Below are 14159 nucleotides of genomic sequence, written 5' to 3'. Positions count from 1 at the left end.
CAAAACTAGCGCTAGTTTGAATTTGGGAATGTGTGGTAGTATTTTTTGCTGCAAGTGCTTTTCAGTAATGTGTTTGTTTGGGTTTATTTGTTTTGAGTAGCATTTACCTATTCCCTTCAGCTAAAGTGTCCTGTTTATTTTGTTGGGTAGAGCAGGGAGAAAGCTTGTATCGTAAATCTTGAAAATTTTAACAGATTTGTTGTCATAGGTATAGTGCTACATTTTTACTTACAATGAAAGGCAACCACTTTAGGCATCAGATCATCCTGTTGATATGACAACATTAAAATGTCCAATGACCTGCAAATGTTAACACCTGTAGCAGCTGAATGAGTTTTAGAGTTGCCTAAGACTGAGGCAATGCTGCCGCCTAATGATGGGAGKATATAAGATGCAGTATAGCAAATTTTCTCCTTTGGCAAGCAGGCAAGGCTTGTGACATCAATCGAAGTTATGAGTGAAATTAAAAGCAACAAAAATTGGCCCATGACTAGACTACATGATTTGATGGTGTGCCAAGACATTTATTTGGTTCAAAGTTAAAAGCAAAATAAAACCTCTGAAAAAAATCACGTCAAGACTGTAAACRGTTTGTTTTCTGTGTATTAATGTCTGTTATGATTATAAAGAGAAAGATACTTCACATTTTCTCTGTATTRATAGATAAGTTTTTTATGCCATCTATTTCCTAATACTTACCATTCTACTAGATGTCTCATAATGTCTATCTGAGATAYTTATTATTCTCTGAGGAATCCTAATTCAGTTTTCCCCTTAATATTTTTATTTCAGAATAAGAAATTTCATTAATGTCTAAACACTAAATTTATCTATGCATCACTGACCTTCTTTATTTAGAGCAGTTTAATGTAGTCTAGTGGCTGAGAAGAATATTGATAGTATTACTGTCAAGTTAATTCATAGACCCATAAAGAGCAATGACACTTCTGTAAGGCATCTGCCAATGCAATCTGTGACAGCTTGTACAACCAGCTCATCAAGACTGGATCTAGTCCTGCAGTACCTGCCCCTTTCTCAATTCTGCTAGATCTTTCAGTTTGTGCATTGTAGTGAAACAGGAAAGCAGAGATCTTCCTTATTTCTTCACATTTTATCTATATTATCTCTTCAACTTGGTATATTATTGAAAAAGTATAGAAAATCCAACAATTTTTMTTGATTCCTGCCTTACTCTGACAAAGGACTTCATGGTAAATTGGTCAAGCATTGAGCAATTATAATTTGGAAAAATTAATAAATTGTAATTAAGGCATTATAAAGGCATTGACTGGTTAGCAGGCATCCCATTAAATCATTATAGTTGTAATGAAATATGATTAAGGTAACAGAATCAATGTACTTAAAGGTAAACCTGTGCTAAGGTTTGCTCTGCTTTTTTATTTTGCTTTTTTTTTTTTTTTTTTTTTTTTTTTTGTTTTTTTTTTTTTTTTTTTTTTTTTTTTTTTTTTTTTTTTTTTTTTTTCTAATGGGAACTCATATTTTTTTGTATGTCTTCAAACTTTTCTTTGGTATTCTATTCCTCTCAGCTGGGCTGACTTCCAATAATCAGCATCTTCACAATGAGTTCACATAAAAAGCACCTGCCTAAGAACTAAATCCCTCTTCTGTTTCAWCACAACAGGTGCAGGAGGTTGGTCTCCATCAGACAGTGATCATTACCAATGGCTGCAAGTGGATTTTGGGAACAGGAAGCAGATCAGTGCTATTGCAACTCAAGGCAGGTACAGCAGCTCTGACTGGGTCACTCAGTATCGGATGCTTTACAGCGATACAGGGAGAAACTGGAAACCATACCACCAAGATGGGAAYATCTGGGTAAGTAATTGATATGAAAAGGTGGCTGATGCTCTGATGGTGTTGATTGACTGTGTTTTTTGGAGCTGTACTCCTTATACAACTCTTGAGAGTTTATATCAGGCTAGAACAGAGCTTTGCTCAAAACACCATGAATCAAATTGCAGCTGCCATCAGGAGGGYTATCCCCAGATTAGCAAAGCCCATTTTGGAATTATGGTATTTAGCAGAACATGCAGATATTTTTTGGTTGCTGGTATTTCTCAATGTGCCTTTTATGCTTTGCCTCCTTTTTCCTTTTAACTAATTTCATGGAGTGAGGCAAAAAAAGTGATTTTGAAAGTTCTCCTTGTTAAAATTTTGCAATGTAATTTGTTCTTTGTGTATATGTGTGCTGGGGAGCAGTTTTGCCATATATGTATAGTTTTCCATACATGTTTTACAGAGATGTGCTGTTTTTGTCTGGGATAGAGAMAATTGCCTTCACAGTAGCTACTATGGGGCTGTGTTTTGGATTCRTGCTGGGAACAGCACTGGTAATTCTGGGATGTTTTCCTTACTGCTGAGCAGGGTTTGCACAGCYTGAAGGCCTTTTTTGCTTCTCACCTTTCTCCAGCAAATAGGCTGGGTGTGCGCAAGAAATTGGAGGGGACGCAGACAGGACAGCCATCCCATACCAGATGGAGCCATCCTCAGCTATAATACTGGGGGAAGGAGGAAGGGGGGATGTTCAGAGTGGTGACATTTGTCATGCCATCATTCCATGTGATGGAGTCCTCTTTTCCTTGGGATGGCCTAACACCTGCCTGCCCATGGCAAGAGGTGAATGAATTCCCRAATTTCTTTGCTTTATCTATGAGACAGGCTCTATCTCACCCCGTGAGTTTTCTCACTTATCCTGTTCTCTCCTCCATCCCACTATGGGGGAGTGAACGAACATCTGTGTGGTGCTTAGCTGTTGGCTGGGGATAAACCCTGACAAGTGATATTTATGCTATAATGATTTTAGGAAAAAGCATATAATTTGGGTTTGGTTTTTTTGCATTTTTTTCATGGATAAACTGCTAATTTCATTCTTGCTGAAAACAGTATCCTTCCATTTTKCTGACAAAAAAATGATAGCTATTATTTGACATGCCTATACTCGTAGCATTTCTTTCAGATRGTATTCTTTTTCAAAAGTACTCTTTGAAAACAGTGAAATGTTATCATTCTTTCTGAAACCAAATTAAGTGATTAGCTATTATGTCAAAGCAGGCAAGATTTAACACAGTGATATTTTAGGTTCACATTTTTGCCAGGTGCTTCTTTTATTAAGGTCTGCTATTAAACGTTAATGTCAAATATAGGACATAAGGTGAATGATTTTATCTGTATAAGAGAAACTCAGTTAATATGTGGAGTGCATAGAAACAGTCATTTTTTATTACAGTATTGATTTATTGAAAAAATCTCCTCCATGTGCCAGATAGGATTCTGAAAGAGGGAGATGTTAAAGCTGGGCAGATAGACAAGATTGAAGAGAAAAATGTTGGATTTTGGTTTAGATTCCTTAGAAMTTGGTGATATGAATGTTCTTCATCAGGGTTGGCGACAACCTGTGCTAAAGCTTGATAAATATAAAAGTTTCTCTTTTCAGGATACTTAGTGTAAACACTAAACGCTAAAAGAGTTTTTATATGCCTATCTTAAATGTATAAAAGCTCCAACAACTACTGTTGAAATCACCAAGAATGGGAAAGGGCTTTGCAGCTGGCTGAGTGAATAATATATAAAGCAGAACAGTTAAGCTGAGGAAAAATATGTTCTTAATAACTTTTTGTGATGCCTTGTTTGGTTGATTTAGTCACAGCTGTGATTGTTTCCAAGGTAGACCAGCTTTCTGAGTGAGGGCTTTGTAGCAAGTCTTTATTCTTATACAACCACTTAATACAAAAATATTGATAGTTTCTTCGTGAAAGAACATTTCCGTTTTCTCTTTATTCGCACTTATTTATGCTTGATGGATTCAGGGGAATGTTATTGACCATTGACATCACTTGCAAAAGAGTGTGATGAATAGTGGAGGTCTGCTACTTTTATTTGGAAAGCAAAGTCTTTGGGATATACTCTAGCAAGCTCCTTGCTGCAATACTGCTGTTGTTCATTCCCTACAATTTTTACCCAATACTAGAAAAGCAGCTTAAAAAATAAATGTCAATATATCCCTATTTTCTTTTAAAGAATAAAAGTAGGCTGTTACCAGGGGGGAAAAAAAAAAAAAAAAAAAAAAAAAAAAAGCTATGGTCTTGACTCCGCTTCTAGTTTGCCTAAAACAGCATTGTTTTGGTGGCTAAATGATGCCTAAGCTTTTAATTGTATCTGAGAAACACACTGCTTATTAGTTATTAATAAATATTAACCTTGATATGTTACCAAAACAGGGGAGGTGTCTGAGCAAGGGGAAATTCTGTGGTCTTGTTGCAGCAATAATGTTACAAGATTTCCCCAATGTGAAAAAAGATGATGTAGAATTTCCCATCAAGTCTTCCACTAGGCATCAATTTGTACAAGAAATTAAAAGCAGTGGCAGCTGTTAGGACCAGAGTAGACCACATAAGCCAAGTTTCTATCACATACACTTTAAACTCATGAACTCAGATTCTTTCTGCCTGAAATGACTGTGGTGATCTTAAAAATCTCACATGATTCTGGTGCCCTTAGAAATCCTTTTAGAAAGAATTTATTCTTTACCTTTGGATTTGTACATTTTAAGAGATTTATCCACAAGAGAAATATACTGYGCAGCCTCTGTTTAACATCACTCTTCCATCATCCCTATGCCTGAATTRTTTTCTGRCAACAGTAAATTTRAAATKAAAGGCAAAAGTGAATTAAAAGAGGAAAAGAGAAGTGCAAAGTTCAACGATATTTAATGCTAAAGTATTTATCATATCAAATGACACAGAGGACAAGATGTGAGAAACAAAGGGMAATAAAAATAAAGCTAACTAGATGAATTGGAGAGAGAGCAAATGAGAAATAATTTGCAATAAAGRTCTAGTCAGGAACAAACCATTGCAATCTGCATAAAAAGCTGAAGTGMACTCTTTCTGTATGCGTTAGTCAGGGAGGAAAAGAAGTTCTATAATTACCTCCTAAGTAGGAGAGAAATCAAAAGGCTCTCAGGAAGTCTGTGACTGGGAAAGTGCTTTCAAGGTGAATTTAAAGTAAGCTTTCCAGTTCTGTGAAATAGATTTTGTGACCCCACCCCTCCTGGGCTTTTGGATATTTTCAATTTTCATGAATTTTAATAAGATGAGTGAATGTGGCCTCTTTCCATAAAATGCCTAGCAACTAGAGAATTTTGATCACCTCTCYTACCTTCACTCTTGTAGTCTGAGATTCTAATTTTGATAGGTCATGAGGTTTCCTTTCATACGTCAATTCACTGGGGCATTTCATGTACACAAAAAAAAATCTTTGTTTTGGTATAAATGCTCATTTTGGTTTCTGTATTAACTCTGTCTCTTTGGSTAACACATGCATAGCAGACATGATTCTACATATAATGCTGTTTCTATTTCCTAACTCAGATATTAATAATGTAAACATCTCATGCTAAGCATAATGCAAATATGCTCCATAGGTATCGAAAATGCTGACATCTTCTGAAAACATTGAGACTCAAATTATATGCAGAGTCTCAGCACCTCTAACATTGAAGTCTTTCCTAAAGGAAATTGGAAGGACCTTGCTAGAATTTAAGGGATCTTAAGAAGTATCGTCCTCTAAATTTTGATTACTCTAGTMGAACTTGATATCAGCTCTCATCCATCTCATCTTTTTATTCTTGGGGATATCAAAGTCACATAATCACAGAATATGCTGAACTGCAGGGACCTACACAAGTGCAACTCCTGGCCCTGTACCACACTATCYCCAAGAGGACATCATGTGCCTGAGAGCACTGTCCAAACACTTGAATTCTGTCAGGTTTGGTGCTGTGACCACTTCCTGGGGGATCCTGTTCCAGTGCATGCCCAACTTTTTTTAATATCCAACTTCTTTTGATACAGCTTCAGGCCATTCCCTTGGGTCCTGTCACTGGTCACCACAGAGCAGAGATTAGCCTCTGCCCCGCTTCTTCACTCACAAGAAAATTCTAGACTGCAATGAGGTTCCCCCTCAATCTCCTCCAGGCTGGACAGATCAAATGACATCAGCCACTCCTCATACAGCTTCTCCTCAAGGYCCTTTACTATCTTTGTTGCCCTCCTTTGGACATGCTCTAATAGTTTCCTGTCTTTCTTGTATTGTGRCACCCAAAACTGYYCCCAGCACTCGAGGTGAGGSYRCCCCARWGCAGAGCAGAGCGGGACAATCCCCTCCCTYGCCCAGCTGGCYATGCTGTGCCTGATRCCCCCCAGGACAATGGTGTCCCCTGGCTGCCARGGCACTGCTGATTCACATTCAAATTTCCATCAGTCAGGACCCCCAGGTGCCTTTCTGCTCTGCTACTTTCCCGTGTCTCATTCCCCAGTCTGTCCATACATCCAGGTTTGTTTTATCCCAGGTACAGAATCCATCACTTTCCTTTGATAAACTTCATGTGGTTGRTGATTGCTCAACCTTCTGATTTGTCMAGGTCTCTCTTCAGGGCCTCCCTGCCCCCACAGGAACCAACAGCTCCTCCCAGTTTTGTACCATCTGTGAACTTACAAAGTGTCCCTTCCAGTCCTGCATTCAAGTAATTTATGAGGATGTTGAAGAGCACAGGGCTGAGGTTGGAGCCCTGTGGAGCCCCAGCAGTGACAGGCCACCAGTCTGATGTCACCCCAGTCACTGTGACCCTTTGTACCTGACCCATGAACCGCTTGCTCACCCACTGCATAATGTGTTCATCCACCTGTGGGCTGGACATTTTTGTCCAAAAAGATATCAGACAGTATCAAACTATGTATGCTAATTATGAGTTAAAAAAAAAAAAAAAGGCTGGGAAAGATGGAGTGTTGACTCTGCACATGGCCTCCAAATTATATCTGGTCCCTGACTCTTATCTTCAGCTTCAGTGAACTTCAGTGGATCAGCAAAGATCTAAATGAAAGCAGATTTTGCTTTATTACAGAAATTTAAACCTGGACCAAGTAGCTGCTGCTACAGTTGAAAGCAATTATGTATTTCTGATCTTGTTGTTTTTCTTTCAGTTTTAATTAAACTTTGAGTGTATTATGCATAACATCTGCTTTTCTATTATTTTTATTACTGAAAAAATATTGAACAACTACATAGCTTTCACTATGAATAATGATTTTTGGAAAGGAATTTAATTTTTCTGCTTATTGCCTTTAAATCCTGTTGTTTTTTTTTTAATTTCAGTACTGCTGATTCTCTTCCTTTTTTAGGTGAAATAAACAAGAATCCACTGAGTTAACTGTAAAATGAACTTTGTATTTCTCTGGGAACTGAGGAATAAACTACTGTTTGAGCGATATATTCTCTTCATTTACATGAAGACAATTTACATGGCTCCCCTTGGTATTGAAGAAACAAAGTTGCTACATCACAGTGGATTTAGCTTGCATAGGAAAATAAGTTCTCAGCATTTCAGAATATTTTGCTGTAGGATTAAGCCAAAAGTCCTTGTGAAAGAGGCACCAAGTGAGTTAGATAATTTACTTTTTCAAGCTGTGTGAGACTTCAGGTGTTTGATCCTCTTGGGCATCTCTCAAAATACCAACCCATCAGACAGGCTTAAAGTAACATTTAATGACCAGTTAGATAGAAGGCAGTCATATGCAGCTGTACCTGGCTGAAATTATGTGGGAGCCATCTGCTCAGAATTTCATCCTGGCATGCATTTTCTGGTGAGATTATTAAAAAAAAAAGTTGCAAGCCTTACCACAATCCCAAGTCCTTTCCACCTGTTCTAARGAGCAATATTTATAGCTAACCAAGGAATTAGTGCATACATCTTAGAGTAGAATGATTTATGTATAGCAACTACAATTGAAGAAGAATAAATTCTGGCATACGCCCACTCTGTTAGGACATGCAAGAATTATTTGCTTTGTGAAATCTGTCACTGCTTTTTCCCCTGAGAGGCGACTTAATTCTGTGACCCTAAACTAAATATTAACAAATGATGAGATGAAATAGTTCTTGAGTTTGATATTTAATGATGTTTTCCTTTTTTTTTTGTGTGTTTACTTCATAAGGTCTGAACCGACAACTGRCATCATAGAAAGATTTACTAGATTAATGGGCTTATAGGCCTAGTTTTTTTGTCTTTTCTTTTAAAGTCCTTCTATTGAATTACATTATCTTATTAAACCAATTTGGTTTGTATGACATATTTTCTAATAGCTATGGGAGCGTTTTAAAAATATGAAATATGATTAGACTGGTCTGTGACCTGCCATTGGCTGTTTCTGCTACGAGAATGTCAGATACCGTGCCAACCTATTTAAACATGACAAAGTGGTTTGATATGTTAATCAGTGCAATAGTTTTGGGTAGTGTTTATAAGTCTTTAGGGAATGTTGTTTTTTTTATCTGATGGCTCTCTGATTCATCTTATCTGGAAGGATTTTTGTCTGGTATCTTCCAGTCTCCTTAACAATGCCTCAAAGTTACTAGTGTCATATTCACTGGCTTTCAATTCTCCAGGTATTTTATTACTAGAAACACCTTTTCCTTTTTTTTTTTTTTTTTTTTTTTTTTTTTTTTTTGATTCCATGATGAGGGTAGAGAGGTGGAAAAAAAATCTCATTTTTCTCCTGGAATCTCCCGTGTGACTTTTTTTAATTTCATTATGCCTTACCCTGCTGGGATGCGATGTTTCTGAGTCCCTGTCTCCCATAGCTCTGTCTTATAAAGATTGCTCCATTTGCTTGTAATAGCCAATATCACATTTATGGGTGTATTGAGGGTACCGTAACTCCCACCCAAGTCCATTTGTCTCAGCCCTTGGTGGACATTAGTGACCTATACATTGAGGGTTCCTGACTGAATGGGTATGGATAGAGAAAAATATAAAAATATTTATTTTGCTGTAGTGACCCTAAACTGTCTTATGGATCTCATGTAATAGTCTCCACTATTATGTCAAATAAATATAATAAAGTTTTGATAGGACACCTTTATAAATTCAGGCAGTAGCTGAAATGGGATTTTTAGAAATCTGGAAGAAAAGAAAGTTGCAGATAAACATCAGTGCTATCCTGATGAAGCCTGTTTCCTAATCTACTCTTCTGCAGTGGAATCTGTTAAGAGAAACTGTGAASATTTTTTTAATGCATTTAGAGAAACATACTTGGGGTTATCTGAAATATCATAGCAAAATATATCTATGCCAAATGCTGTCACAGCCACAGACTGGATTTGTATTAAAATGTCAGAAGATCTGATAGCCTTTTAAATGTTGGAATACTAAGATTAACACCAAACTGGGGTAAACATTAATGTTAAACTACTGACTTTTCTGAAAAAAAAAACCAAAAACCAAAAAAAAAAACCAACATAAAAAAATAGATATATATGTGTCTCTAATACTGTATTTTACATATAAAGCTATATCCTGGCTCTAAGACCATCTAAAAACTTTTTTTTTTTGTTTAGAATCTTTGAAATCACATGGCTTTTGCAGGAAAAAAAAAAATTATATTATTTTCAGCAGAAACATGGGGGTTTGAGTTTGCTTATAACTTTAAATAACATCTTTTAGTGGAAAATAAGCTGGCATTTGGAAATTGATTTGATCAGATGGAAAGYTATTATTTTCAATCTAAGCTGCTGTTCCTGTTATTCGGAGAAAGATTCTTTTCGTGTGTTAGGTTATCTCCAGAGGCACAAGCAGAAATATTTTAATCTATTGCAGAGTATCAAGTAGACAGAAGATAAAATTCCTCCTGATATGGTGGCAGACATCATGCCAGCCCTCCCTTGATTCTGCACAGATCATTAAAAAAAAATTGGGATAACATATTAAGCATATTAGAGGTAGGCAATATAGTCTGCTGGAGAATTTCCATTCTAAAGGATTATTTTCTAATAATTTTTTTTTTTTTTTGTTTAAGTCTGAGGACTACTTGTCTGTTTATGTTAAAACATCCAATTTTAAACAGAGGCAGGCATCTAAATCTATTTTTTTTAGCTCTCAGATGGCTTGGTTTTCAAATACCTTAGAGTCTCATCCCACAATGAATACAATGCACAGGTCCCTATGCCAGCCCAAAAGACTCCATGGTGCACTTAATCAGCTCAGCTATGACAATAGTCACAGTCATGGCTCCATGGCATCACATCTAGCCTGGCATGTCTTTGTTGAGGCCATCAATAGTCTCTTAAAACTCCTACCATAGTTATCTAGGTCAGCCTTAATCCCCTCCAGGAACCTGAACACATGCTTAGATGATAGAACCAGAGCTGAATATTCAAAGATTATAAATTTTTACAGGTTCTCTCTCAAAACACTTCTGAATGTCTGGATTAAGACTCTTGAATGTGATCAAGTAAAATGGACTGTAGTGATTTCCTTGTGGCTTGACGGCCTTCTTGTTTGGCTGCTGTGTATGAATATATCAAATAATTTATAAGACTTATTATAGAAGAAGAGCAGCTTATGACCAAAAGTCTTCTTTTGGGCACTTTTATCGTTCATAGATACTGCTTTTTAATTTTTATCGTATATTGRATAAAAGGTCTAACTAGAACAGCGTAGCTAATGTTTCATTTGATGAAAGTATGATTAGAAATAGGAGTTCCAGTGATCTTCACAGATTTTAAAAACAGCCCCAAGCAAGTMATGATAAATATACTCGACTTGCCTTAATTAGAACATGTAGAGTAAGAAAACATGAGTCTTGCTTTATACTTAGCCATTGTATTGTATTATGTTAAAATACTTCTGCAATGTGTTTGACATACATAATGCATACACCCGGCTCAGGGCAACCAATGCTRTTGACACAGGCTGGGGAATTAACAGATCTGGGGAGATCCCAGGGAGAAGGAACAGCCCTGGGGAGAAGGGTTTAGGGATGCTGATGGATGAGAGGCTGGACATGACCCAGCAATGTGCACTCTCATCCCAGAAAGCCAAATGTGTCCTGGGCTGCATCCAAAGCAGTGTGGGCAGCAGGGTGAGGGATTCTGCCCCTCTGCTCTGGTGAGACCTCTCCTGCAGTGCTGCATCYAGCTCTGGGGTCCCCAGCACAGGAAGAACACTGACCTGCTGGAGCAAGTCCAGAAGAGGTCGCCAAGATGGTTAGAAGGATGGAGTATAYCTTTTTTTGAGGAAAGGCTAAAATATTAGGGTTTGTTCACTCTGGAAAATAAAAAGGCTTCAGGGTGACCCAACTGCAGCCTTTCAATACCTGAAGGAACCTGCAAGAAAGATGGAGAGGGACCTTCTATAAGAGCCTGTAGAGACTGGACTAGGGGGAATGGCCTTAAATGGAAAGAGAAGGTTTAGATCAGATATTAGGAAAAAAAATCTTTACTGTGGGAGAGGTGAGGGACTTGAACAGGCTGCCCTGAAAGGATGTGGATACCCAATCCTTGGATATGCTTAAGGCCAGGTTGGATGAAGCTCTGAGTAACCTGSTCTGATGGAAGGTGCACAGCARGGGAATTAGAATTAGATGCWCTTTAGGGTCCCTTCTAACSCAAACCATTCTGTGATTCTATGAATACACATCTGTAAGTGGCTCTCTTGTTACACTGTTGAAAATACGGGTCTGTCAAGAACCGCCTTAGTTTCTTCCTAGTTTTTCCCCCATGAAACTCAAGAACAAGTTGCTCAAAGAGAATGTGAGGGAAATGACCCAAAGAACATGCAGAAATTCCTTACACTCTTTTAATTCCAGAAAATGTCTAAGAGTCACCCAAACTGCTAACTGTTGAAATGAAGAGGCAAATCAACTCTAAAATATTCTGTATTTGGTGCATGTAGTTTTTATTTATCTTTGTAATTTATAGCTGGCTTCAGTTTCTGTGGTGAGATGCATCATAGAAAATCCCTAAACATTAGGAAACTTCAGATAATTAGTTCTAAATTCAAAGCAAATCCCACTGATTTCACCAGAAATCTTCATTTGCTTTTTAACAATGCATATGAAAGGTTATTTAAGTCCTGATCCATGAAACACTCCTGTGCCTAACTTCGAATGTTGAAGTTAAAGCAATAAAACTAAAAGTTTAATATTGTGTTTCCATGGTCAGAGAGTATGTGCAAGTGTGTTGGTATAATATTTAGAAAACAGKAGCAATGGCCTTACTGAAATTCCTTGTGCAGTACCATACCACAGATAATAAAAAAACTAGGATGAATGTTAGGAAGGTGTAAAGCAGGAATTGTTCTCAGCTTTTGTTTTTTTTGCTCAGCCCTGACAAAAATGAAACTGCACAAAGCTGTSTTGCTTCAGTCTGGTGCTTATTTGATGGATTTTTAAAGTGGGTTGGGTTCTTAATTGATTAATTCCCTTTTAAATTAATTATTAATTGACAGAAAGGTACTTCTATCATGAGAACTCTTAAGCTGACAAAGCTGCGCAGTGAAATTATTAAAATCCTTACTGTGGGAAATGGTCATAGACAATACTTTATTTTTCTGTATAATATTCTTTTTGAATATTCCATAAAGATTTGTGTTTGGCAGAATATTCTTATTTGTGCTAGTACATGAAAGATATGTTGTGGCAATTTGGGTGAACCAAAGGCATTTTGCTGTACTAATTCTGTTGCCTGTGAGGTGTGGTATGAACAAAGCATAGCTTGTGAAAGGTTTTCTCCCACTTGCCCCTTGACTCATTAGGTGTTAACTTCCCAGTGAAGATGAAGTTAATTGCCTGGGGACAAGTAATGGTTGAATCAAGGAGCATTCACTCCAATGTAAATTTTTTGGCTTGTGCATTTTTTTTGCTTCTGGTTCTCCCTGGATAATTGGTGATTACTATCTGGGGAGACTGGAGACTTAGCTTTGCAAAAAAAAAAAAAAGAAAAAAAAGAGATAATGCACAATGAGACGCTGACAATTTAAGGCCAGCTTCCTGACTTCAAAATTGCACTGCTGATCGAACAAGATTCCAAAAAAGTTCACAAATACATGTGATTTGAAGCCCCCTTAAAGCTGAAAAATGGACTTCTTTCTGTATGAAAATCCCTTTCCATTCTTTTTCTGGTATTGAAAAAATAGAATGAAAAACAAAAACAAACAAACAAAAAGGTAAAAAGAAGAACCCCCCCCCCCCCTTTTCTTTAGCAGTGTATAGACTGTGAAAAGCTTGAGAGGCAAAATTCATTTTAAGGGGAAATTTGACAATGCTGCTGCTGATGCACTATGTGGCTGTGGCTCTATAGATAACTTCAGCCTAAGGGTTCTTAATCTGACACTTTTCATGAATGGTAAATTGACATCAAAAATATAAAAAAAAGTTAGACTCTGGACAAAACACCCCAATGTGCTATTTATTAAATTTTCTTCCTGCCATGTATTTTTTTACTTTTTTTTTAAAAAAATACTTTAAAATTCCTTAAGATAGGGAATAGTACATTGCTCATTGGCATAGATGTTATTCAGAAAGGCATGTAAAGAAGCCCTTAACTTTTAGATGGAACCTAATTCTTGTTGGACTTAATAGGAAGCATGAAGCAAAATGAAAGTTAATATGTCCTTAACACTTTCCCGAATGGCATTGCTTTTGTATCATTGTACAGACTGTGGTCTTGGCAGAATTTTTCAAAATTGTTTTTATATAACKTAATTTGTTTTAAAATAGTTGCTATTTTTGTGATAGTATTTCCCTCTATCTTTTATAACGTGTGTGTTTATTGTGAGTTACATGTGAGTTTATTATGCATGTGTATTATGAGTTAATCTTTAATGAAATCTGYTTTAGTAATGTGAATAAAAATAAAAAATAAAGTGCATAGGTTTCTGAATTACAATACATCAGTGTTAGATAAAACATAACTGGTMATGTAAAGCACTGATGTGAATTAATAGTGTACTCTAATGTCTGTAGGCAAATAGAGGAAAACTTGCCTTACTTTGTTTCTAGTCTTTCAAATGTGTCTATCTGCTTTTGCGTACATGAATTTACCTAAATTGACATCATAGAAACTTACAAAGCTATAATCAGATTTTTATTTGTGCAATTATTGGCCAAACTCATTGACATTGATCTTTAAAACCTAGTGTGGAACCAGTCCTCCCAACTTCAGCACAAAATACCACAACAGAAAAATAAGTCTTGACTGCTACAGCTATAAAATCTTGTCTCAGCTATAATATCAACTAGTTTGAGTGTGCTTGGTGATATCCTTACCAGTCATGACCAGCTAACAATGATAACTTTTGTTTT

General features: G+C 36.7%; 1 protein-coding gene across 1 annotated transcript in view; it reads left to right on the top strand.

Annotated features, from left to right (window-relative positions):
- Nucleotides 1-14159, top strand: part of LOC130580825 (contactin-associated protein-like 2) — a 616928-nt gene that overhangs the window by 341977 nt on the left and 260792 nt on the right. The window contains exon 3 of the mRNA XM_057378578.1: nucleotides 1643-1836. Within this exon, the coding sequence (XP_057234561.1) occupies nucleotides 1643-1836 (194 nt within the window). The remainder of the gene's footprint in view (nucleotides 1-1642; nucleotides 1837-14159) is intronic.

Source organism: Malurus melanocephalus, unplaced genomic scaffold, assembly GCF_030028575.1.
Source record: "Malurus melanocephalus ecotype Western Australia unplaced genomic scaffold, MMel_1.1 scaffold_364, whole genome shotgun sequence".
Classification (NCBI taxonomy): domain Eukaryota; kingdom Metazoa; phylum Chordata; class Aves; order Passeriformes; family Maluridae; genus Malurus; species Malurus melanocephalus.
The sequence above is the reverse complement of the archived record's forward strand: the minus strand, read 5'-3'. Positions and strand labels throughout refer to the sequence as shown.